This window comes from Phodopus roborovskii, unplaced genomic scaffold (assembly GCF_943737965.1).
Source record: "Phodopus roborovskii unplaced genomic scaffold, PHOROB, whole genome shotgun sequence".
Taxonomy (NCBI): domain Eukaryota; kingdom Metazoa; phylum Chordata; class Mammalia; order Rodentia; family Cricetidae; genus Phodopus; species Phodopus roborovskii.
The window spans coordinates 11,560,467-11,587,826 of record NW_026125052.1 but is presented as its reverse complement, the minus strand read 5'-3'; the positions used below and the strand labels follow the sequence as shown (position 1 = coordinate 11,587,826).

Sequence of the window (27,360 nt, the reverse complement as noted above, 5' to 3'; positions counted from 1 at the left end):
AAGGAAAATAAAATTCACCCAAAGTGGGTTGAGGCCGGGTTACAGTTTAGTTACCCCCACCTTGCCTCAATTTCTTTATCTGAAAAGCAAGCCTCACAACTGTCCTTGCTTGGGGATGCTGGAGCTTATTATGAAGAGCTGAGCTCTTCATAGCTTTTTTCTAGTAGGAAAGGCTGGGGCGGTGGTGGCTGTAGGACCATCTAGTTCCCAGGGCATGAGACCCTGGCGCCTCACAGTCATAGTGGACCAACCCTAATTATGACAAAACATTTGGAGCGCGGCTTAGACGCGAGGCAAGGTCTAGAGCCTGGGCGGGAGTTGTGGGAAGTGGGCGTGCACGGTCCCGCAGTTTTTGCCTCCTGCTCTGTCGGGATCCGCCCTGGGAAGTCCGCAGAGAGGTGGTCAGAGCAATCTGCGATGACTTCCAGCTAGTGAGTGTCCCCGAGCGGGAGAAACGTGAGCGCGCGATGCCGGGGAGGAACCGGTGTGGGGGAGGCAGGCGGCAGTGCGCAGGTAGCAGCAGGTGACGGGTGGATCCGCGGTAATTCTCTAGTGGGTAGCAGAGGCCTCTGGGCACGGCGCGTGCAACCTTGGATGAAGCGCCTTCGCCTCCGCCCCCCGCTGCCGCCCCGTCTCGGGCTGCTGCGCAGGTGCAAACAGGGAACCGTTTTTTGTTTTGTTTTTGGTGGGAAAATCCTACCTGGAGGTTGTTCTACTGTCAAGAACACGCAGGAAACTGGTCTGAACGTGGGTCGTGCCTTGTGGGTGCCGGGCGCGCAGGTAGAAGCCCTGAAGCACCTACGCACCTGAGTTCCGGGATCCAGAGGTAGGATGCAAACTTAGGCAAATTCAAGAGCCTTGGCCACTGAGTCATTTCCGGAGAGACCCTCACAGACCCAACGATCTCGGAATGTTGGCTCTGGAGTGAGGTGCTCAGCTGTACCCCAATGAGTCTGCACCACAGCACCACTCCTCCGAAGAGGCGTGGGGGAAATGTATTTGGATGTGTTTGATTAATTTTCACAAAGTACATAGAAGGAGTAGAAATGAGTGTTGTGGCTGGGCGTTGGTAGCAAGCAAGGCTACCAGCACTCAGGAGGCAGAGGCAGGTGGTTATCAGTGAGTTCGAGACCAGCCTGGCCTACAGAGTGATTAAGGGACAGCCAGGGCTGCACAGAGAAACACTGTCTCTAAAAAACAAAACAAAACAAGTTGTGAGTTAGAAATCCGTGTTGTATATTGTTTGCAACCTCCCCCCAAAGTTATCCCCCCCCCCCCCGTCTGTCTCTGTCTCTCTCTCACACACAAATACAGCTAAGGGAGATGTAAATCAGTTGGTGGAGTGCTTGCCTGACACTCAGGAAGCCTTGGGCTTTGACACTCAGGAAGCCTTGGGCTCAATCCCAGCTACTAGGGGAGATCCACAATTTTGAGGCTAGATGGGCTGAGGAGGGTGTTGCTCTGTGGTATGGTGCTTGCCCACAATGCCCCAGAACCTGGGAACTTTTTATTTATTTATCCTTTTAAAAGCACACTTGTTCTTCAAAGGATGCAAGGAGCGAAAGGAGGAAGGCAGATCTTGTGTGTACCCTGACTCACAGCTAAGGACCTCAGGGATCCCAGTGTCCTTCAACATTCCCCATAGCTTCCTGCTTTCTGCATGAGAGAGAAGGCAGACATTGAAGCTCGTTTAACCAGCTCAGTTTACATGAATGATGCCAGTGAATTCAAGGCTGGCACATTTTTGTCAGACTTCATTTGTCCTTCATAAAGACTAGAATTTCACCTCTAGATCTACAGTCTTAATCCAGGCTGTTTGCTCTTTTCCTGTTTCTACTGCTCAGTGCTGGCCAGTGTGGTCCTGAGGAAACCAACATCTCTTCTAGTGTCTGAAATGGGATAGTTCCCTTTAATACATCCTATCAACTCAGGGAGAGATTCTTGCCCCATCAACTACACTGAATACATGTTAGTTTCTACATTCATTTCAAAAGCCAGTGTGAAGGTGCATGTCTGTAGTAAGTCCAGCAGTTCAAGGTCATTTTTTGCTACATTGTAAATTTGAGGTCAGCCTGGACTACATGAGAGAGATACCAGGCATTCTCCGGTAAGATAAGGCCATGTAGAAATAGAACAATTAGTAGTTATGGGTTAATAGTTAAGAGAGAGCTAGCCAGTAAGAAGCCTGAGCCATCGGTCAAACAGTTTATAATTAATATAAGCCTCTGTGTTTATTTGGGGCTAAATGGCTGTGGGACCAGGTGGAAGAGAAACTCGTATAGTCTTCAAAGGGGGTTAAAAGTTCTATTCATTTTAAACCCTATGGAGCACTTAGGAATGTGCTCTAGGTTGCATTTCTCTGGAAGTGGACAGAAAAGCCTAGTGAGGGGAAGATAGGGGAGTCCAACATGGAGAGATTCATTTATTCCTTGTGCAGCATTTACTTAGGGTGCCTCCGCTGTGTTCCTGACAACTCCCAAGAAGACTGGACTTCTGACATCTCCATTTTACAGTTGAGGACATAAGGGTGAAAGTTGGCCGAGGACCTTGCTGAAAGGAGCTGATTGGATTTTTAGCATTTACTAGAATTTCCTTTGACGATTGTTGGGGGATGGAGAGATGATTCCTTATTTAAAAATACATAATGCTCCTGCAGTGAAGAAACTGTTGGCATGCCTGCTCCATGACATGGTTAAGCTTCTTATTATAGATGAGAGCGAGAACAAACAGAAGCATCCGAAAGAGTCCAGAGCAGAGAGAGAGAAAGAAGCAGACTGAACACGACAAGCAGACTAGACATGGGGAACAGGAGAGCAGAAGAGAGAGGAGGGAGGAGGTAGCGAGAGATGGAGAACAGAGCACTGCTAGAGAGAGCAAGTGAATAAGAGAGAGAGTTGTGAGAAGTCAGATTATAGGAAGGATGGGCAGCTGACCGAGGGGTGTGAACCGGAGGGAATTTTGGGTAGAGGAGAAAGTAAGAAAGGCTAGGGCTACTAGCCTGGGTTTTGAAATGTTGTAACAGGTACCTGTGAAGCTGAGGAAGGCTGGAGGCCAGCACGGACTTTCATATGCTGGTAGGCACCACAGGTAGCCAGTCATTGGTCCCTTGTGCCAGAGGTAAGGGCACAGATTCCTTTCCGCAGATGAAAGCAGGTTTCACAAGTTCATGGGAAATGCTGGTTTCTATCTCACAACCAGAATCCTATAGCCCAGGTCGAGCTCATTTCTGGTCGTATGGACAGCCTGACACTTAACACTGAGCACCCCAGACCAAGCAACCTAGGTGGATGCTGGGAGCCAGTTACCTAACTATGAGTTCTTCAGAGTAAATTCCACATTAAGGGAAGTTTAAAGATACAGTGCTCTCCTGAAGCTCCCGTTTGTCTTTAGAACACAGCAGTAAGCAGATGCATAGAAATTAAGACAGAGGGGATGGAGAGAAGACTCAGAGGTTAAGAGTACTGACTGCTCTTCCAAAGGTCTTGAGTTCAATTCCCAGCAACCACATGATGGCTCACAATCATCTATAATGAGATTTGGCGCCCAAATACATGGAGGCAGACTGTTGTATATATATAATAAATAAATAATTCTTGCCCCCCCAAATATAAAATTAAATTAAAAAAAATTAAGTCAGAAGTCCTACCTTCTGGGATAAAAGACTCTGTGCAAAAAAATCTAAAGTTCCCCAAATTAAATACCACAGAAGGGTCTCTGAGATGGCTCAGTGGGTGAAGGCACTTGTACCACAAGTCTGACAGACCTGAGTTTGATCCCTGAAACCACGTAAAGGTGAAAAGAGAGAACCAAGTGCATGAAGTTGTCCTCTGTTCTCCACCCTTGCATGGCATGTGCGCCGCACCCCACCCTGCATGCACACATACACACACACACCCCAAGCTATTCCTGGTGGCTCGTTTCTTTAATCCCAACACTCAGGAGTCAGAGACAGGCAGGCAGGTCTCTGAGTTTAAGGCCAGCCTGGTCTACATGAGAGTTTTAGGATAGCCAGAGCTACATAGGGGAACCTTGTCTCAAACCAAAAATGCAAACACATACAAAGCAACAACAAAAAACCCCAAAAAGCCATTGTTTACTTGGGGTATATTTATTGCTACTTGACAAGTTGGGAATTAAAACTGAGACCATTTAAAGAGACTTAAGAATTTACCCCGTGTCAGAGCTGGGAGTGGGAGGTCGAGTCCTAGTGCCACAATCAATATAATCAATCAACCAATCAATCATAAGCCTACTAGATGTTATCACAATTTCATTTTTTTTTTATTTTAAAGATTTGCAATGTAGCCTAGGCTGGCCTGGAATTTGCTTCCTATCCTCGGCTGGCCTCAAGCTCTCCTTTCTCAGCCTCTTGGGTTCTGGGATTACAGGAATGCATGTAAAATACATGTTTTAAATTTTATTTACTTTTTATTAACTTTTTTAATTTATTGGAAACTAAGCATAGTTTCTCCTCACTCCTTTCCCTCTGTTCCCTTCTACCCCCCAACCCACTCCTCAGAAAGAGGAAGGCCTCCCACGGCAGTCAGCAAAGCATGTCATATCAAGTTGAGGCAGGACCAAGCTCCTCCCAGATGCACCAAGGCTGAATGGGCTCCAAAAAAAACCCAGCTCAAGCACCAGGGACAGATCCTGGTCCCACTGCTAGGGGCCCCACAAACAGATTATATATATACAATATATATATATATATAGTAGTCACCCACATGCAGAGGGCCTAGGTCGGTCCCATGCAGGCTCCTTCTCTGTTGGTGTAGAACCCATGAGCACCCGTGAGCTTGGGTCAGCTGTCTCTGTGGGTTTCCCCATTGTGATCTTGACCCCCACCCCACCCCTTGCTCATACATTCCCTCCCCTCTCCAGCTGGACTCCCAGAGCTCCACCCAGTGCTTGGCTTGATCCTCTGTGTCTACTTCCATCAGTGGCTGGGTGAAGGTTGGTTGATGACAGTTAGGGTAGTCACAATCTGATTACAGGCAAAGGCCAGTTCAGGCACCCTCTCTGCTATTGCTAGGTGCCCTAGCTGGGGTCATCCTTGTGGATTCCTGGGAGTTTCCCTGGTACCAGGTTTCTCCCTAACCCTATAATGCTCTCCCCTCTATTCATATATCTCTTACATTTCTCTCTCTCCATTCCTCCCTCAACTCAATCATCCCAATACCGTATGTTCACATCCTTTACCCCCTCCTCTCTACCCTGCACCCCCAGTTTGCCCAGGAGATCTCATCTATTTCCCCTTTCCAGGGCCATCCATGCATCCCCCCTTTAAACATATTTTAATGAAAACATTAACCATAATTAGTCTAAAGGTTGAGTAAGGCTCCAGTATCCAGTCCCTTGCTCATTCCTGTGCCCTTTGGCTAGAGGCTGTAGATCTTCTTTAGGTGGTGCTCTGCCTACTCACCGTGTGGAAATAAGGGAAGGACATGACTGCTCCTAGGTATGGGGGAGAAGGTTTATTGTAGATAAGAGGGAGAGCATGGCAAGAGGTAGGAATATCTGGAGGAGTCCAGAGTGAACATGATCAGACTGAGCCATGTGAGGGGAGCTTTCCTGCTCCCAAATAACTGAGCCAGTAACTCAGGCTTGTTACTTACTTGCTCTTACAACTTAACCCATTTCTATTAGCCAATGCACTGTCCTGAGGCTCGTGGCTTTTACCTCTATTGCATTTTGTGTGTCTGACTTGTTCTCCATCTGGCTGGTGACCCTCCGGCTCTACCCTTCCTCATCCCATCATTCTTAATTTGGATTTCCCACCTATCTGTATACTGTTCAGCTATTGGCCATTTATTAAACCAATCATAGCAATATATATTCATACAGCACAAGGGAGAGGAGAGAGAAGCCAGAACAAGAGGCCAGGAGGGCAAAGGGTAAATGGCTGGATTATATAAGGCAGGGCAGCTGAGGGAAGGGCGGCCCAGTCCTTGGGCTGGAGAAGTTTAGGCATGGTGTGCCAGCCTGAAGGACCCTGTAACCGACTGGGATGCTGGGAGATCCTGGCTCCCAGTGTCTGCTCTGATATGTTAAGCAGGAACCTCGGTCTCAAGTTTGAGATCTAACAACTTTCTCCTTGGAACAAATCACCTGAGAATGTCACCAAGGCCAAAGTCACCACGACTTTTATTACCTAATTGTAGAAATTGTAAAGGTTATATGTGTGTGTGCTGATCACAAAAACCAAAGTGCACAAAACTGTGGCTAACTCAAGGCAGAGAGCAAGGAGAGCTACTTTGGAGACGTTACCACAGCGAGCTGAGGATCTAGGCTCCCACCTGACCGTATGTACAGCTTTCCCATGCCAAGTCAACAGCTTGCCTTTGATGCAGCCACTTGATAACCACAGCTGAATGCATCCTAGTTATTAGAAAAACCATTGGCAGATGGCTGACAGTGCTGACTGGCAGTTCCTTCATGCTTTATAAAATCCTTTTCTAAACCCCAAACAAATGGACAAGGGCAAACCAGACTCAGGACACTCCATGCCAAGCAGCTTTGACCTTGACCCAGGCCCTAGAACCTTTGTAGTCTGCTCAGGATTCTCTCCCATCTCTGTTTCTGTCTCTCTCTCTCTCTCTCTCTCTCTCTCTCTTGCTGTTCAATAGACCGCTTCCATGCTCACCAGCTGCCTGTGAGACGTGACCCAGTGTTGACCATGAACTCCTGTGACTTGATTACCTAAGGACTGTACACCAATACCAAGCCTTCCTCAGTCTGCTAACCAGATTTCCTTGAGCACAAGGCAAACACTCCCTTCTCCATAGGACTTAAACTTGCTTTATTATTATTATTATTATTATTATTATTATTATTAGTTGTGTGTTTCAGTGCATGATCCAGGGTGTCCATGTGCCATCCTGGGACAGCTTTCAGGAATTGGTTCCCAATGGCCACCTTGATTTTGAGGCGGGGGCTTTCCTGCTTCTGTTGCTGTACAGAACACCCCAGGTCAGCTGACCCTTGTGCTTGCTACTGACTCCCCTGTCCCCACATCCCGTCGTGCTTTGGAAGCACTGGATTTGCAGCTATGTGCCAGGGCACGTGGCTTTTTACCCGGGCTACAGGGTTGAACTCAAGTTGTCGGTCTTGCAGAGCCAGCACTTTTACTTGGGACCCCATAGGTCTTATTTTCAAAGTGGAGATGAAATTTATTAGGGAAACATATTAACATAGATTTAAGCAACAGAGAAAATAGGGGTGAAAAGATTAGACACCCGTAAGAGTCAGTTGCCCCAGACAGAGTTACCCCAAAGGATTTTTGTGTCTCTTATGGTTTGAAGGGTGGGTTGGTTTTTGTTTGCTTTTTACGTTTATTTTATGCTACATTTAATCCCACATCAGAAGTTTTCAGTTCTCTGGGGGCATCTTTTGTCCGGTGTAATACTTCTGGCTTAGGACAGTGAGGAGCAACTGCATGAGGCAGGGTACCCTCCTGTATGGGTCAGTCTGCCCATGGGCTCTGTCAGTAGGTAACACAGCTTGAGTTACCTTCACCTGGATGGCTTCGCTGCCCCAGAAATCTATACCCAACCTTAAAGCTCAGTTGTTTTGTCTGTGTTTGTTTGTTTGCTTGGTTTTGTTTTTTTCTTTTTTCTTTTTCTTTTTTCATCATTAATTCTATTTTTTTTATTTTTAATATTTTTTCTTATTTTACATATTGATCCCAGTTCCCTCTCCCTCCCATCCTCCCTTTGCCCCCACAGACCCTCTTGGTTTATCAAGACAGGGTTTCACTGGGTAGCCCCGACTGTCCTGGAACTCACTCTGTAGACCTGGAACTCACTCTGTAGACCTCGATGGTCTAGATCTTACAAAGATCTGACTGCTTCTGCCTCCTAAGTGTGGGGCTGAAAGATGTATGCCACCATACCCAGCTTTGTCTGTATTCTTAAAGATGTATTTATGACTATGTGTATGGATGGTTTTTGCCTGCCTACATGCAAGTATGTGTAGCCCATGTGTACCTGGTGGCACTGAAGACCAGAAGACTACCCTGGAAATGCAATTGTAGACAGTTTTGAGCCACCAAGTGGGTACTGGGAAATGAATATGGGTCCTCTGTGAGAACAAGTGCTCTAACCATGAATTCGTCTTAACAGCCTCTGAGTTGTTGTTGTTGTTCTTCTTCTTCTTTTTAGTTTTTAAAAACTATTTTTAAATTGTATGTGTGTGTCTGTGTGAGTGCATGCGAGTACAGGTACCCCTGGAGCCCAGAGAAGGCTTTTGAAGCTGGAGTTACAGGTGATTGGATGCAGGGAGTCAAACTCAGGTCCTCTGCAAGAGCAGTATGAGCTTTTGAGCACTGAGCCAGCTCCTCCCACCGGATCTATGTTCTTTCCTTTGTTGTTTACTTTTTGAAAGTTTCTCTGTGTAGTCCTGGATGTCTGAGAACTCAGTAAGCAGACCAGGCTGGCCTCCCACTCAGAGATCCAGCTGCCTCTACCTCCCAAGTGCTGGGATTAAAGGTATGCCACCACCTCCCTGCCCCTCTGTTCTTAAGCTTTGGCTGTAACCAGGGAACTGGAGTTTCCTTTTTGTCAGTTCTTGGTCTTAAGTTTCCTTCTGAGTTGATTTTAAAGACTGTTTCATTAACATTTGAGAGAATGTCAACAGAGCAGGAGAGTAATAGAGCTTTAGCATCTGCCAGGACGAATGCAGCAGGCAGAAATAAAGAAGCTTTTGTCCTGGGATGTAGGATCCAGGAAATTAGGCATGTTCAGCAACAGAAGTCAGTAAGCAGATGCTGGGGGCTGGATGTTCAAAGTGCAGGCATTGGGGAAGGGCTTCTGGACGTAAAAGTACATGGGTTCATAAAGGGGATAGTTATTCCTTCCATTTCCTTAACATGTCTTCAGGTAAATCAACTTTTATGGAGAGGGTGTCTCCTAACCAGGCCCATTTGTATTAACGATTGGGGAAAGGAATATAGTATCTAATGTTCTGATCTTTGGGGTAGGTCAGAATACTAGGTCTCGAGCCAAGGCCAAAGATAGAATTGAGATTCCTTTCTTTTAACTAGGAGGAAATAACTTAATTGGGGCTCGATGGAGTCCTGATTAACACCACCACCCCCGCTTTTATTTATATTTTTAAATCCTAAGGAGGGGCAAAGGTGATTCGTCCCTTTCTAGAGTTGCCAGAGGAATTGGAGTGGAGTCCAAAGCTGACTGTGAGTGAAGGGTCCATCTTCACTGGACAAGCCTGCCAATGCTTGTCCAGCCCCCTGACACTTTAGCAAAAACCATCACTCATTCTGGACCCAAGGTCTAGCGCCACGGTTTGGTCTGTCACATTTACTATCCATGTTTCCATCTTAACTCTGGAATGGCTCTCGTTGCTTGTTTCAGATATTTGGCGGTTTTGTGGGTATGCATGTTAGTTAACTCCTGGGAAGATGTGGACACATGTCTATTTACCCCAGGTAGAGCACCAGTGACAGATGGAAGTATGATTCCACCAAAGCCCAACCGAGTTTGGGGACTCACAGACAGAGCATGAATGAGGGGTTACTCACAGGAGAATGGGTGACCTCTAGTTACACCCCATTGTGGATGAGGACCCGATGGGAGCCGCACTGTGGAGTCCCATTTCCAGTCCACCACCTACCTCCTATGTACTCTAGCATCTCACAGGATCACTTGCCACTGAGAGACAGGACTGTAATGCCATCCCAACAGACAGTCCTGTGACCATCCCTTAGCCCCTCCTACTTAGAACTATCAACAGCAGCACTACCAGCCAAAGAATCCCTACTCCAAAATATGCCCAGAGGAAGAGAGTCGTATTACAGCATCCTTGAAGGTGGAAACAGTTTTACAGACAGGTACGCCAAGCAGCGGCATACATCTTTAATACCAGCACTCCGGGAGGCAGAAGCAGGCCAATCTCTGTGAATTTGAGGCTAGTCATGATCTACATAGATAGTTCCAGGCCAGCCAGGGCTACATAGAAAGATGTTGTCTCGGAAAAGAAGTAGCGGCTGTCTCTTTTCCCCTCTGTCTCTCTCTTTTTCATTTTTAATTTTTGAGGTGGGGGTCCCACTTACTCAGCTGTGGTGACCAGGAACTCACAGGGATCTTTCTGCCCCTGCTTTGGGAATGCTGGGAATAGTATCAAGCACTATCACAGATCACAGGAGAATAATGAGCTATTTTCACAGGTTACCTCAAGCTGCTTACAGGGAGACTTGCTTTCATTATTGTTGTTGTTCATTTTTTTTTCCCATTGTCTTAGTACCCTCTGATATGGCCACACAGATTTTTTGTTTTGGCTTTTTGAAAAGGGAATAAAATACACGTTGTAGGACATTTTAAAAACAATTCTTGCTGTATCTGTGAAGTGTAAGTGTACATACATGTGTGCATCTAAAGGTTCAAGGTTGATGTCAAGAATTGTCCTCATGTGCACTACTCATCTTTTAGCCTGGCAGTGGTAATGCATACCTTTATTCCCAATATTCAAGAGGCAGAGACAGAAGGATCTGCAGACGCCTGGTCTGTAGAGTGAGTTCCAGGACATCCAGGGCTACTCAGAGAAACCCTGTCTCAAAAAGCAGTCAAACAAACCCCAAAAAGCAGGCTGTGGGAAAGCCTGTTAGGCATTTTCTTACTTAGTGATTGATGGGACAGGGCCCAGCCCATGGTGGGTGGGGCCCTCCCTGTGCTGGTGGTCCTCAGTTCTATAAGAAAGCAGGCTGAGCAGGCCAAGGGGAGCAAGCCAGTAAGCAGCACTCCTCCAAAGCCTCGGCACCAGCTCCTCTGGGTTCTTGCTCTGTTTGAGTTCCGGTCTGACTTTCTTTGAAGATGAACAGAGACATGAGAGTGTGAGACAGATAAATCCTCTCCTCTCCAACTTGTTTTTGGTTTTATCCCAGCAATAGTGGCCCAGACTAAGAGGCCAGCTTCACTTCAGAAATGTGTTTTACTCTGCAGGTCTTTTTAGAAGTCCTGAGACATATTTACATATTACACACCTTCCACCACAGGTGTTTCTGTACAGTCATGACTCAGGAGAGGATAGAGGTGACATAGCACACAAAAATAATGTTAGGGGCTGGAGAGATGGCTCAGAGATGAAAAGCTCATACAACTTTTGCAGAAGACCTGAGTTCTGTTCACGTGCGCACGCACACACACACAAACACACACACACATACACACACACACACACACACACAGGTACATACCTACAATACATACACAATTAAAAATTAAGTCTTAAAAAGTGAGTTTCTAGGTGCTGGAGAGATGGCTCCGAGGTTAAGAGCACTGGCTGCTCTCCCAGAGGTCCTGAGTTCAATTCCCAGTAACCACATGGTGGCTCACAGCCATTTATGGTGGGATCTGGCACCCTCTTCTGGCATGTAGAGTACATGCAGACAGAACACTGTATACATAAATAAATAAATCTTAAAACAAAACAAAACAAACAAACAAACAAAAAAAACGAGTTTCTAGAGCAAAAGGCCAATCAGCAAAAGGCTGATTTCTGTGGTGTGGACAGACACAGGTTGACATTGATATGACAGCTGGAAGGGAGGTTAGGGTGGGACAGTCACAGTAATCAGAATACTCTTTATACATGCATAAACTTGTCGAAGAAAAAAATGCAATAAAAGTAATAAAAAGTTGAAGAACAATGACAATGACAATAATAATAATAAATTATCTTCCTGTGTGGGAACAAGAGGAAGCATTATCCAGGGCTCAGACTTCAGCTGTTCCCAGTTCCTGCTCATTTCAAAAACAAACTATGTCAGTGGCATAGGAACCTGAGGGATACAATGTCACCCACCGACACACACGGTTGCCCCAGGTCCAGTCTGGACATTTCTTGGATGTTTCTTAAATATATCTCAACCAGAAGAGCAGATTTTTATTATTACTAATAAAGTTATTATTTCATCAAATTCATTATTTCATTAGACTTGTTATTGTTTCAGCCGCCTTCCATGGAAAGCACATAGGCTGTCCTGTTTTAGAAGGACAAAACCTTTGCATTTAGCCAGTAGAGATTAAACCTTTATTAATAGGCTTCTACTAGAACAACCTCTGTTAATGATTATACCATAAGTGTTTTCCTAGCTAGAGTCATATTTGGGGAATCAGAAGTCTAGGAACTTGGGGCTGAGTGTAACTCAGTGATAGAGTGCTTGCCAGACATACACAGGCCATGGGATCTACCCACAGCATTACCAAGAATACATGTCCAGGAATTTAAATCCAAAGCAGGGTTGTACACCTGTAATTCCAGCACTTGGGCGAGGGGGTGGGGGCAGAAGGACAAGCAAATGAAGATCATCTTGGGTTAGACAGTGAGATTGGCCTGTTTTTGTTTTTTGACTATGGCTCAACATGTAAAAGTTCTTGCTACCAAGAGAGACAAACCAAGTTCAATCTCCAAGTCCCACATGGTAGAAAAAGAGAACCCACTCCCAAAAGTTGTCTCCCGACTTCCGAATATGTGCACAGCACACTGATATCCTACACAGGCGAGGCTAAGAAGCTCAATGAAGAGCTGGTCATGGTGGCTCACAGCTTTAACCCCAGCATTATGAAGGCAGAGGCAGGTGGATTTCTGAGTTCGAGGCCAGGCTGGTCTACAGAATGAGTTCCAGGACAGCCAGGGCTACACAGAGAAACCCTGCCTGGAAAAACAAAACCAAAACAAAGTCGATGAAGAACATAAGAGTGTGTTTTCTGCTAGTGTTTCTGTAATTTGGTTAGTTTAGATGAATATGTTTTGACAACATTTTATAAAGTGCAGATGTCAACGGGAATATAAAATAAAGGTCGTGAAGATTCTCTGTAATTTTTCTTACGTGCTTGAGCATTTCTTACTCCATGTACTTGTTGTTTCCTAGATTGATAGCCATGCTTTTTTAATTTATTTTTTATATTCCAATCCCAGTTCCCCCTCCCTCCCTCTCCTCACACTCTCTCCTCTCTTTGAACTTGTCAAAAGCAAAAGGGCTAGACATTATTAACAAACTTATTGCCCGTATATAGTGTATATGCTTATTGTATTGTATATAATTTTTCATATGTTAGTTATAGCCTTCTTATTTTCATATTAGACAAAAAAGGAGAATTGTAGTGATATATTACTTATGATTTATTAAAGCTTGCCTGAGGATTCAGAAAGCAAAGTCAGCCACAAACCATAGAAGCCAGGCATACACCTTTAAGCCCAGCAGCCAGAAGCTAGGAGGTGGTGGTACAGACCTTTTAATCCTAGAAACTCAGGATTAAGAGGTAGACGGATGTCTGTGAATTCAAGGCCACCCAGATCTACACAAGATTGATCTAGATCACAGCACCTGGGATCACACTCCTTTAATTCCAGCATTGGGGAGATATAAAAGACAGGAGAAACATTTCAGAATCAGGTATTCATTCTCCAGCCACCTAGAAAATAGAAATGTCCCAGCCCTGTTAGAGGTAAAAGCTCTTTGGTAGCTTGGCTACTTTGCTTCTCTGATCTTCAGTTTGAAACCTAATATCTGTCTCTGGGTTTTTTAATTAATTCGTGTTACATGGGTATGTTGTGCAGTCATTTTCACTGAATTTTAGGAAGTCTTTAATTTCTTTATTTCTTTCTTGACCCAGTGATAGTTTAGTTGAGCATTGTTCAATTTCCATGTGTTTGTGGGCTTTCTGAAATTAGTGTTGCTGTTAAATTCTAACTTTAAGCCATGGTGATCCGATAAGATACATGGGGTTATTCCAATTTTTTTTTTTTTTGTATCTGTTGAGGTTTGCTTTGTTACTGATTATGTAGTCAGTTTTTGAGAAGGTTCCATGAGGTGCTGAGAAGAAGGTATATTCTCTTGTGTTTGGGTGGAATGTTCTACAGATGTCTATTAAATCCAATTCAGTCATAACATCTGTTAATTCCCTTGTTTATCCTTAAGTTTATGTCTTGTAAATCTGTCCAGTGGTGAGAGTGGGGTGTTGAAGTCTCCCACAAGTAGTATGTGGAGCTTGATGTTTGATTTAAGCTTTAGTATTGTTTCTTTTATGAATGTGAGTGTCCTTGTATTTGGAGCATAGATGTTCAGAACTGAGATTTCCTCTTGATGGATTTTTCCTGTGATGGACATGAAATGACCTTCTTTATCTCTTTTGGTTGATTTTGGTTTGAAGTCCATTTTGTTAGATATTAGAATAGCTACACCAGCTTGTTTCTTAGATCCATTTGATTGGGAAATCTTTTCCCCAACCTTTTACTCTGAGGTAATATCTGTCTGTGAGGTTGAGATGTGTTTCTTTTATGCTGCAGAAGGATGGATTCTGTTTTCATATCTAATCTATTAATTAGCCTGTGTCTTTTTATAGGCAAATTGAGCCCATTTATATTAAGGGATATTAAAGACCAGTGATTGCTAGTTCCTGTTATTTTTTTTCTTTGTTGTTGTTGGTGGCATTGTGTGTGTGTTTCCCTTCTTTGGGCTTTGTTGCTCTGAGATAATCTGTTGCCTGTGTTTTTGTGAATATAGTTGACTTCCTTGGGTTGGAGTTTTCCTTTTAGTACTTTCTGTAGGGCTGGGTTTGTGGATAGGTATTGTTTAAATCTGGTTTTGTCTTGGGATATCTTGTTTTCACTGTCTATGGTTTCACTAAGTTTTGTTGGGTGTATTAGTCTGGGCTGGCATCCGTGATCTCTTAGTGTCTGCATAATACCTGTCCAAGTCCTTCTGGCTTTCATTGTTTCTGTTGTGAAGTTGGGTGTTATTCTGATGGGTCTGCCTTTGTATGTTATTTGATCCTTTCCTTTACAGCTCTTTATTGCGGTAAATAAGGATCAGGATAAACAAATAGGCCGAATAGATGTTTATTCAGGGAGAAATAACTTACAACCTAGACAGATGAACACCAGGAAATTCAACCCGATCCTCTCCTGTCCGAGTCACGCCAGAAAGAGAGAGCGCCTTCCTGGCCCCCTCCGACCTCCTTCCTCAGGTCACCTCCGCCCATCGCTCCACCCCCCAATGGGCGTGGTCAGTGCTACAGAAGGACTACCTCACTACAATTCCCCTTTTAGTCTAAAGAAAAGATTTAGGCTTAATACAAAACTATATACAAAACTATATATCTAGTCTTAGGGTGAGGGCATAATGGAGTTTACAATAGAGTTGTCCTAAGCTGGAAAACGTAAGTCTAGTACCTAATATATCTAACTAGGAAGAGAGAATAATAGTTGTGATAGTTTAATCTTTAACCTCATTAAGACCTGAGAAGGAAATTAACAATACTAGAGTAGACAGGAAATGTGGATGGACAACTTCCAAAAGGTGCAGCAAGGACAGAAACAGCAAGCCATCTGAACAGTCACCCTAGGTCTCACAGCGACGTTGGTACACCCAGATTTGGCTAAGGCCAAGAGAACTTGACAGACCACAACAACAGCAGGGAAATAGAATGGCTGTCTTATCCTGACTTGGCAAGGTCAAGCAGTCTTTTATATTTGTCTCCTGTAAGCACATAGGACTGCATGTCCAAATCAGTGGTCAAGGTGGGAGCTGATGACATTGCTGTCATCTCTCTGGGTGGTTGCTCACTACTCCTGATGGTCCCTCGATGCCTGGACAGTAACTCAGTCCTCCTTTAACACTCCCCATCAATGCTTTAAAATCATTATTTCTTTAGAAGTTCAGCCTAGAGTATGGCTAGTCCTCATTTTTCATCTTTTTGTTTTCTGAGACAGAGTCTCTTTATGTAGCCCTGGCTGTCCTGGAACTGGCCTTGAACCCACAGAGATCTGCCTGCCTTTGCCTCCCAAGTGCTGGGATCAAAGGTATGTGCATGTGTGTACCATGTATACCACAAGAGGGTATCAGGTTAGCTCCCCAGAACTGGAGTACAGAGAGCTGTGAGCTGCCTTATGAGTACTGGGAACTGAACCTTGATCCTCTGCAGGAGCATCACCAGCCTTTAAATCACTGAACCATCTCCCTAGCCCCGTACTATAGTTGTTTTAGTGTATGCTTAATTTGTTGATTTCACATTTTGTGATTAAAGTGTGCATTTAAAGTTTTACATTTTCCTCTATAGTTCTAGCATGTTTCATACTGTAGTTTGTTCTGCATTTATTTATTTATGGTTTTTTGAGACAGGATTTCTCTGTGTAACAACCATAGCTGCTGTGGAACTCATGTTGTAGTTAAGTCTGGCCTTTAACTCACAGAGATCTGCCTGCCTCTGCTTCGCAAGTGCTTTATTTATTTATTTACTTAGAGGTGTGTGGCGATTTGAGTAAGAACGGCCCCCATTAGGGGACTAGAGAGATGGCTCAGAGGTTAAGAACACTGACTGCTCTTCCAGGGAACACGGATTCGATTCCCAGCAACCACATGGTGGCTCACAACCATCTGTAATTCTACTTATCCTCCCTCTTCTGGCCTCTAGGGGCACAAGACATGCATGTAGACAAAATACCCATGCTGCGGCACTGGCCACGCCCATTGGGGGGTGGAGCCAGGGGCGGAAGTGACCTGTGGAAGGAGGTCTGAGGAGGAGCCGCTGGGGAACGCTCTCTTGCATTCCTATTGACCAACAGTGCTTTATTCATTAACCAGTTTGAGAAACATATTTACAGAATGACATCTCCCATCACCCATACATATAAGATAAAATAAAAATAAAAATTTTAGCTGAGCGGTAGTGGCCCATACCCTCAACCCCAGCATCTAGGAGGAAGAGACAGGCAAATTTCTGTGAATTTAAGGCTAACATGTCTACAGAGAGAGTTCTAGGACCACCAATGCTACATAGAGAGACACTGTGACCACTGTCTCAAAAAAAAAAAAAAAAGGAAAGGAAAGAAGAAAAGAAGAAATGTCCCCTATAGGCTCATAAATTTGAATACTTGGTCACCAGAGAGAGGCACTATTCCAAAAGATGAGGAAGTGCGTCACTGGGAGTGAGCTCTGAGGTTTCCAGCAGTGTCTGCCGGGCATTGAATCAGGATGTAGAACTCAGCTCCTTCTCCAGCACCATGTCTGTCTGTGAGTCACCATGATTCCTGCCATGGTGACTAACCAATGGACTGACCTCTGAAACTGTGAGCAAGTCCCCAATTAAATGTTTTCTCTTACAAGAGTTGCCTCAGAGCCCGGCATTGGTGGCACACGCCTTTAGTCCCAGCACTCAGGAGGCAGAGGCAGGCTGATCTCTGTGAGTTCAAGACCAGCCTGGTCTACAGAGTGAGTTCCAGGACAGGCTCCAAAGCAATACAGAGAAACCCTGTCTCAAAAACAAAACAAAACAAAGCGAAACCTAAACCAAAACCAAACAACGCCCAACCCCCACCCCACCCAAAACAGAGTTGCTTTGGTCGTGGTATCTCTTCACAGCCAAAGACCACTGAACTTCTGAAACTGGGGCCAGGCGAGCCCCACTCACAGGCCTTTTACAAATCGTTTAAACACCTTGACACAAAAGCGGGTAATAGATGATCCTCTGTGCCCACCCCCCTTGAGACTGCTTTGCCCACCCTCACTTGGGATTTTCCCAAGTCCTTTTTATTGTCACTCCCTCCTTCTCTGTTGCTGAGTTGTCCTTAGAAACAGTACACCTTCTTTAAGAGAGCCTGCCATTGGCCTAGAGCGCAGCATGAGGCGAGACAGACTGGCCAGTGAGGCCCCAAGATCCGCCAGTGTTTTCCTGATTATCTTGAGATTACAAGCATGTACTAACACACCCAACTTAAAAAAAAAATATTATCCAAGAGTAGTGGCTCACACCTTTAGTCACAGCATGAGAGGCAGAGGCAGACAGATCTCTATGAATTCAAGGCCAGAATGATCCACACAGTGGACTTCAGGCCAGCCAGAGCTATATGCTGAGAACCTATCTCCAACAAAACATAAATAAAACAAGTTAATATCACTATTATGGAGTATGGGAGTGAATGTTTGTGAGCAAATGCCATAGCACGGGTGTGGTGTCAGTGGACGGTTTGTGGGAGCTGGTCTAGCCCTTCCACTGGTGGATTCTGGGAATCAAGTCCTCGGGCTTACACGGCAAGCACTTTTACCCACCTATCCACCTACCATGCTGTACTCAGCTGTTTACGTGGGTGCCGGGGATTGAACTCAGGTCCTTGTGTGCAGCTTTACCGACTAAGCAATCTTAAGATCGAAATTGTTAATGCACTTTTATTTTTCTGTGTGTCCTGCCAGCTCCAGACTTTGGTGGCTCCTCACGATATCACTCATGATTCTAGGACCTGCCTTTGTTGTATTTATGTTCAGAAGTGTATCCCTCCAAGCAGTGTCCCACCGCTTCCCGAAGCCGGCACCGGGTGGTCCCATGCTGAAACTTCTCCCTGAGAAGCACCTGAGGAACCTCTTTACCTACGATGGCATCTGGTGAGGTTCTCCATTGATGTTGTTTCCCTGCTTCTCTGGGGTGCCCTAGGCCTTATGGGCAGTTCTGGACAGCCGTTGTTTACTTAAGTGACTCTCAGAGCAGGCTTGGTCTGTGGGATCCGGTTTCTGTCCTCCACAGCACCCAGAAACTATACAACCTCACCCGGAAGATGCTGCCTCCTGGCATCTTCCCTCGTGGGACGTGCTGCCAATTGAAGACAGTGGCTTGTTATGAGAGCAGTTTTCCCAACAGCCTGGTCCCACAGCCGTGTCAGCCCCAAATAACACACAGAGACGCTGTATAAGATATAAAGCTGTTGGCCAGTTACTACCGTTTCTTATTGCCTAGCTCTGTCTTAAATATTAACCCATTTATATTAACCAGAGTGTTTCCACGTGGTCTTATCGGAGAAAGGGTCCAGACCTTCTCCAGTCCCTACATCTTGACTCCCCACTACATCTCCCAGAATCCTCCTTGTCTCCTAGTCCCACCTATCTTGCTTTTCTATTGGCCAACAGGGCTTTATTCATTAACCAATAAGAGAAACATATTTACGGAATGCCATCTCCCATCAGTAGCTCTTGGGTTTAAAGAAGCTTGTAAAGAGGATAATTCAAGAGATGGCTGTTGAGCCTGGTGGTGCACTCAGAAGATTGAGGCAGGGGGTTTGCCATGGGTTTGAGGCCAGTCTGTGCCACATAGACAAGATCTTTTCTCAAAAAGGGAAAGGGCTGGACAGAGGTGGCACACACCTTTAATCCCAAGCACTCGGGAGGCAGAGGCAGGTGGATCTCTGTGAGGAGGGTCTCCTCTCTCCTCCCTTTCTCAAGCTGCCTCTGAGGGGTCCATTGCTGGGTGGTTCCAGGGTGTCAGCCCAATTAGGAGGTTTTCAGGGTGTGTGCCATACAAGATTAGAGGTGAGGTCTCCTCCCTCGCACCAGCCAGCCACATGTATCTGCTTCTCTTGCATGTTTTAGGCTCTTCCCTAAAAACCAATGTGACTGTGACTCCGGCCAACTGCACAGAAAATACGATTTTCAGGGCACCTATAACCAGAAGGACCTCCCAGCTGTGCGTGCCAGGAGACAGGCAGAGTTCAAGCACTTTCAGAGGAGGTGATGCAGGCTGTGGGGGCTCTCGGGTCTCTGGGGAGGAAAAATACCCATTCTAAGTGCTGGAGGGAGAGAGGAACCCTACCGGGAAAAGTTTGGACCTCACCCTCCTGAGGGGCCCCTGGGAGGAACTTGGGAATAAAGAAAAGAAGACAATAGAGAATAGGAAGGAAAAAAGGGGGGGGGGGAAGACAAGATTTGGAAGGTTTTGTGTGCTTAAAATATTTCAATAAAACCAATAGAGAAAAAGGAACAGAGAGCTCAACCCCGCTCATTCGGTCATGGTGGTGACACGAGGTACCCAGCACAGAAGGCAACCGCGTGCTGGAAACATACTGTCTGCCAGCTCTGCAAAATGTGTCACTTTTATTTTTTGACAGTACTGGAGGCTGAACCTAGGGCCTCCTACAAGCTAGGCAAGCACTTCACACCCCACTCCCAATTCTTTCCCTGTGGTGCTGGAAACCAAATGCTCTGCCACTGAGCTACAGCCCCAGACCCTCCTTTTTTCCCCCAGTTACAAGGAGTTGATACTGAGATTGTTGGTTGGAGGGAATTAAATAAGTTCTGGCTGGTTCTTACTGAAGGGGATTTTGTACACGTTGGGCATGATAGTACTTAACTGCAATCCCAGAACATGGGAAGCTAAAGCAGGAAGATTGTAAATTTAAAGCCAGCCTGGGCTTCATGGCAAGACCATTCTCAAACCAAGATGGAGTTGTGACAGACCCTCTAAAAGTAACTGAAAGCCGAGAGGTTTTGGAGAAAGCTTCTTATGCAGGGGCCGGTCGGCTGTTACGTGAACCTTGATTCCTGCTTGCATTATCTGATACTTGTTTTAGGCAGAGACATGTTCCACTTCAGGAAGCAGACATCCTTGGTCTGTCAGGGATGAAGATATTCTTTCATTCAGATTTACTTTTTATCGTTTTAAATCATGTGTATGTCTATGTACAAGTGACAATTTCCCTTGTCCTTGTTGACTACGAGGGTGATTTTTAAAATGTGTCTGTACATTGACTTTCATGCTTGCTGTCTCCTGAAGAAAAGGGCTGCCCCGCCCACCACCTACACTGGCTCCACCCAATCTCCCCTTTGGATACCCAGTTCACGGAGTGGAGGTGATGCCTCTGCACACAATTCTCATCCCAGGTAGGTGCATCTGCATCTTAAGAGGCTGCAGGCAGTGCTCTGATCTCCTTAAACAAAAGGAGGAAGTAGAAGCCAGTCATTTACTGGGTGTTTGTGCACTTGGTACAAGGCAGGATACTTGGTGGGATTCCTTTCTGTTGACTCCCTGGTTCCACAACCCAGAACCTCTCTTTACAAATGTGGATTCCCTGTAGTTCTAATAGTTCTAAGATAATATAGAGGAAGTGGGACTTCTCTGGACCTCAGGGATTTTTTTTTTTTTTTTTTTTTTTTTTTTTGAGACGGGGTTTCTCTCTGCAGCTTTGGAGCCTGTCCTGGAACTTACTGTGTAGTCCAGGCTGGCCTCGAACTCACAAAGATCTGCCTGCCCCTGCTTCCCAAGTGCTGGGATTAAAGGTGTGTGCCACCAACACTGGGATCATCAGGGGATCTTAGGGAATATTTGGCTTTCAAAGGTCTTCTAGCATCAGGAGCAAATTGATGAACCTGTTTCCAGAGAGGGTGTTTTGAAAAGAATGGTACATCAGTTCAATTCCCTTTTAGGGAAGGAAGAGTAAGTGGCTCTGCAAGTAAAGGTTGTGCTAGAGCTGCTACCTGAGGTCTATTCTCAGGACCGGGTTCCTCGGGCTCTTTATTTAACCTTCCCACGTGAGCCATGGCTTGCATGTACCCCCCCACACACACTATGCATAAAATAAAAAATTTAAAAGTGTAAGGTAACAAATTCTTTTCCAAGCTCAGTGTGGCAATACACACCCGTAATCACACAGGAGTCAGGAGACTGAGGCAGGAGGATCAGGAATTTGAGGGCAGCTTCAGCTACACAGTGAGACTTTTTAAACCCCACACCTTAATTTCAAGCACTCAAAATTAAAGCAAATAAAATAAAATAATAAAGTCAAGTCACAAAACAGCCCTGCATAGGGTTCTGTTTGAATCATGCATCTTGAGCATCACCTGCTTTTTCAAAGCCAAGTGTAGCAATCAGCAATGACAGGAGAGACTGCAGGTGACACGTGCATTTCCCCATGGAAGTGGCGGTGGACTCTGGACCACCTTGTGGATCCGACCCTGCTATGGGCTCTTGGCATCTAGAGGCAAACAGCCTCCACCGTGAGCCGTGGAAAAGACCTGAGTGAGTTGAGCTGGGTGCTGGGTGACAGTGGCATGTGGAATCCAGCAAGTCTCCGTGAGCAAGCTCCAAATTTTCCACATTCTCTGCTAACAGGTGAAATGAGAGTGAGTGTCCAGGTTAGAAGGTGAGCAGGTACCAGATGTGTGGTTGAGCCTTCCAGAGGGAACAAGGGGAGGGAGAAACAATCTCCTTGGCCCAGTGGCAGCCAAACCTTACAGTGTCATCTCAGGTCAGCACATGGCCACCTGTCCAATGGGTTTCCTCAGAGCAAAGCACCTGTAGAAACAGGCTCTCACTTGGAAAAGACCAGTAGTCCATGGGGCAGTGTAGGAATTTGAAAAATTCACGCAGCTGGCAGGCTCTTCTCTCTATCATTGTATTGGTCATTCTCTAGGTGGGTTTTAGTTTTACTCTGTCAGCCACACATGCACCAGCTGTAATTTCCCTTGGGAATTCTGTCCCTTTTCAAATGTTTTCCCCTAAGATTAATGCTTTTTAACTCTCTTATCTGGAATTAGTAACTACAACTCCTAATCCTGGGAGCTTTTCTGACTCAGTAGAAATAGTTAGGTACATACGAGAAAACAACACTTGGAACATTAACCATGTCTCATAGTTCCAGAAAGGAGAGTTAGGGTATGCATACACAGAATAGGGGGAAAGCCTCAGGAATACACACAGTGCCAACTGTAGAAAGTAAGTTCCCTGGGCACCAAGCATATGGAGTCAGCAATAAGATCTAGTATATTCTGATGAGAAAAAATGCAATGGAAATATGGGATAGATAGATCCATCTTTATCATACAAAAGCGCTTATATTGGTGAGAAAAATATGGTGTAGTGCTTTGTCAAAATCTGCCTTTTGCAGAGAGATTGAGGCATGGGACCCTCTTGTAGAAAAGGGAACTGTATAAAGCATATCTTGCAGACATGAAAGAATTGTCTGGGTCTGAATACCTTTGTGAAAGCATTGTGCCCATGTCTGTTACTTTTTAACTTTGTAACTGCAAGTAGCTGCCAGCTGACTTAAATACTGCAAGAGCAGGATGTCTGGCTTGATATTTAGTTAAGCCTGCAAAAAAACGCTGAACTCAATGTCTAGAATAAGATCATGCAGACGGTGGGAAGGTGTATTTGGGGAAGCATAAAGGGGAACAATGTGGGTTTTCATAATGATCACGATGTATTCCTTAAATCATGATGTATTTCTTAAGGTCAGAAACAGAAGCCAATAATAAAACTGTTCAAGTAACCCTGGTAAGAAAAACTCTGTTTAAGTATAAATAAAGACAGCCTGAGCTATTTGGGGCCACTTGAGTGCAATCTACTTGGTGGCCAGAAGTTTTCCTTGTGCTGAGGCCCCTTCCCTGCCTCAGGACCTGAACCCGAGCCAAGGCTGGACCCTGGCAAAGCCTCTTCCTCCTACCTCTGCCTTGCCAGCCTTCCTTTCAAGCTGAAGTCACACTTATTACGTCCTGTGAGATAACTAATACATTTTTCCTGGAGGGAGAGCACTGTTGATTAAACCCAAGGCTTTCGACAAATGCTGAACCCATAAGTTATAGCCTTAACCCTGATGTTTTTGAGTAGCCATTTTAAAATGATTTTACATTTTGGGTAACTTGTTTATTTTAAAAAAAAACCACCTATTTATTTGATTTTTGTTTATCTAAAAATACACATCTCTGTGTGCCTGTGTGAGTATATACATACATGAATACATGTAGCTATGTATGGAGGCCAGAAGACCATGTCAGGTGCCCTCTATTACCTCTGCCTTTTCCTTCTGAGGCAGGCTTTCTGGACCTCATAATTCTCTGCTAGCCTGGAAGTAAGCAAGTCCCAGCAATCCTCCTGTCTCTGCGCCCCTCAGATCTAGGATAATAGCACGTATAGGATTGATACTCGGCCGGGACCCGAACTCAGGTCCTCATGATTGTGTAGCAAGTACTCTTAACTGCTGAGTCATCTCGCTGGCCTGCTGTGTGTGTGTGTGTGTGTGTGTGTGTTAATGAAATAATGTTAAATTGCTTAATTTACTTGGTAGTTTCGAGGAGTACCGTCACAAAGAATTTGAAAACCTTGGAGGGTGTCGCTTGTTGTTTTGTCTTTTCCTGTCACTCAGATAAAATATTCTGACAAGCCAGGGGTGGGGGTGGGGGTGTTGCACAAGGCTTTGATCCCAGCACTTGGAAGTCAGAAATAGGTGATCTCTGTGACTTTGAGGCCAGTCTGGTCTATAGAGTGAGTCCCAGGACAGTCAGGACTACACAGAGAAACCCTGTCTCAAAAAACCAAAAAACCCTGCACATATATACATATAGGCAAAATACATTCATACATATAAAATAAAAATTTAATAAAAAATTAAAAATAAACAACTATGACTCAATGAGGTTTTGGCTTCCAAATCCACATGTTACTATGTAAACCAATGGCCTTGAACTCCTGACCCTTGTTCCTCTACTGCCTGAGTACTGAGAATATATACATGTATGACCATGTCTCAGAGTATGTGATACCAGGAATCAAGCACAACGCACTATGCATGCTAGGCAAGTACTCTACCTGCAATGCACACGCCACACACACACTGAAACATCATATCCATTTACCACTAACTCCCTTGTCTTAGTTTATTTCCCTGTTGCTTTGATTAAAACACCCAACAAAAGAAATTAAGGAAGAAAGGTTTATTTTGCTTCATAGTTCCAGTTTATAGACTGTCATGGTGGGAAAATCAAGGCTTGAAGCAGCTAGTCATACTATGTGTTCAGCCAGCAGAAGAGGGCAAGGGATGCACGCGTGTTAGTTTTCATCTTATTTTATCCATTCTCACAGTCCAGAATCCCCTGCCTAGGGAATGGTGTCGCCCACAGTGGGTGGGTCTTCTCATTACCTCACAGACATGCCCAGATGTCATTCTCCCAGGAGATTCTAGATTCTGTCAGGTTGATAATTAGCATTAGCCACCACATCCCCTCTCCCACCTCCTAGCAAGCTGTACTTCTATTTCTGGGAGTGAGACTATTCCCAGATTCATCTAAGGGCCATTCATTATGCCTCCATTGTTAATTTCCCTTTGGTAGCAGGACCATCATCTGGAAGAGGCTCTGTGGGTTCACAGAACCCAAAGCTAAGAGTGAGCACTGGAAACCTGTGACCCATGTGATGGGGGGGGGGTGTTCCAGCATCCATGTGTGTTTCAGACCACAGAACCATCTCACAGCCCTGGGGATGGGGACTGTGTAGGCCAGCTGATAGGAAATGACCCTTGGTGGGCTCTCCAGGTGTGTAGGAGTCAGAGAGATGGAAGGATGTTAGAGAGCATCAGTGTCCTCTCAGACTATTTCTCTCTCTCTCTCTCCTTTGTCTTTTAGGCCTCCGGTATGAAGGGCCAGAAGCCCCAGTCTATGAGGTAAGAGACCCCATCCCAGCATTTTTAGCATTGCCAAACTATGGCTCATCTCAGCCTTCAACCAAGCCCTATAGCTTATCCAGTGGAAACACCACATGAACACAAAGTGGGACATGGGGGCCTTGCACAGGGATGTTGCAGCCTTGCAGGGAGGACTTGCAAAGCCACACAAAGCTCAAAGCCACCACTGTGGTTGTTTTTGCTTTTGGAGGAAGCTGCTGCCACATTCATGGCTGCTGCCTGTGTGGCCTGCAACAATAGTGCAGGATGGCCTGCTTTCCTTCCCTCTCAGCATAGCTCTCGGTTGAGGTCTTAGGACTAGATGTGTGAAGGGTGAGGTGTAATCTCATCCAGAACCTGCAAAAGGGCCCTGGGAAATGAGGCTTGGGGTGTGTGTGCAGATGTACGTACACGGGGAAGAATATGCAAGCCTGAGAAGTACATTGTTGTCCTCTCTGTGGCCTCTACCCTATACCCTTGAGACACTGGGGAGCTCACTGTTCTTTAGCTGGGCTGATGGTCTCCCGTCTTTCACCCATCTTCTTGGTTCATGGGGTTGCCTGACTTGTTTACGTGGGAACTAGGCACTCCAGTTCAGGTGCCGACACTTACCCAGCAAGTATTCTTACCCACTGTGCCATCTCAGCTTAGCAGGGAGATCTGCATCCTCCACCCCCACAGACTGAATGGAGGGTGAATCGGGGGTGAATGAGCTGCTCTGTGTCCCTGGAGGCCTTCTCCGTCCCCCACACAAGCCCTCCCATCCTATCCTCTGTCGTTCTTCCCATACTGATTCCTCTATTTAGGAGTGTGGTAGCGATGTAATCTAGGCCCTCACGCATGCAGGGCAAATGCCCTGCCACTGAGCCGTGCCTCTAGCCCCTTCCGTTATGTGCTTATCTGTGCCTGATTGCCGTGTGGGCATGGCTGCATGCATCGTATCCTCACGGCCTATGGACTTGCTTCTCGGAGATTTCTCTGCTGATTGGCCGGAGTTTTCAGCAGGAGTGACATAACCCAGTCAGTGTCCCATAAAGATGCTTGGCTGTTTCAGACGACCACAGGCATGAGTGTAGCCTTTGGAGTTGTGGGGATGGGGAGAGGCTTGTTTCCTGCTGCAGCTTCCCGTAGAGCTAATGGGCAGGACTTGCTCCCAGGTGGGCTGCAGGTCAGAGGAGTGTAGCAGAGCAAAAATGGCCACTCTTAGCCAGGGTCCAATGGTTGGGTGTTACGGGTGGGAGGGAGGGAGAGGGACGGCCCACATCTTTAATCCCAGCACTTGGAGTTCCAGGACATCCAAGGCTACACAGAGAAACCGTGTCTCAACAAAACAAAACAAAAACAAAAACAGACAGACAGACAAAAAAGAGTGGTTACTAGTAACTACATGGCAGAGTCAGTAATAAGAGGTTGAAGTCTCCTCTGCTGAAGAAATCGGTCCATTACATTTAGACCTAGCTTCCGGCAAGTGCAGTGGGATATTCACTTTGTCTCCTTCTGCGGCACTGACCACGCCCATTGGTGGGTGGGGCCAGGGTGGAAGTGACCTGTGGAAGGAGGTCTGAGGAGGAGCCGGGATGCTCTCTTGCTGTCTGGACTGGGACAGGAGAGCATCCGGTGGAACTTGCTGGTGTTCATCTGCCTAGGTTGTAAGTTATTTCTCCCTGAATAAACATTTGGCCTATTTGTTTATCCTGACCCTTATTTAACTGCAATAGGCAAGTTCTTAGAATGAAGGCAGAAAGCAGATTTTAACAAATCATCACAGGACAGTCTCTAGCCCAGTTGCTAATATTGTCCCCTCCTGAAACCCCTTGAGCTGGGCCTCCACAATCCGTACCAATTTCCGTCTTAGTTACTTTTCTATTGCTGTTATAAAATACCATGACCCAGGCGACTTTTAAAAGCTTTAATTATGCTTACAGTTCCAGAGGGTTAGAGAACATGATGGTGGCAGGAACAGCTGAGATCTCACATCTCAAACTGGAAGCAAGAGGCAGAGAGCCCTCTGGGGATGTTGGGAGACTTTTGAAGTCTCAAAGCCTGCCTCTGTGTCACACCTCTTCCACAAGGCCACACCTACTAATCCTTCCCAAACAGTTCCACCACCTGGGGACCAAGAATTCAAACCCTGCGTCTTTGGGAGATTTT

At 45.6% G+C, this 27,360-nt stretch overlaps 1 protein-coding gene across 1 annotated transcript in view; it reads left to right on the top strand.

Moving 5' to 3' along the window:
- Window positions 1–467: 467 nt before the first annotated feature.
- Window positions 468–27,360, top strand: part of B4galnt2 (beta-1,4-N-acetyl-galactosaminyltransferase 2) — a 36,043-nt gene continuing 9,150 nt past the window's right edge. The window contains exons 1-5 of the mRNA XM_051182768.1: window positions 468–523; window positions 18,275–18,391; window positions 19,370–19,507; window positions 20,550–20,656; window positions 25,172–25,209. Coding sequence (XP_051038725.1) covers window positions 468–523; window positions 18,275–18,391; window positions 19,370–19,507; window positions 20,550–20,656; window positions 25,172–25,209 — 456 coding nt within the window. The remainder of the gene's footprint in view (window positions 524–18,274; window positions 18,392–19,369; window positions 19,508–20,549; window positions 20,657–25,171; window positions 25,210–27,360) is intronic.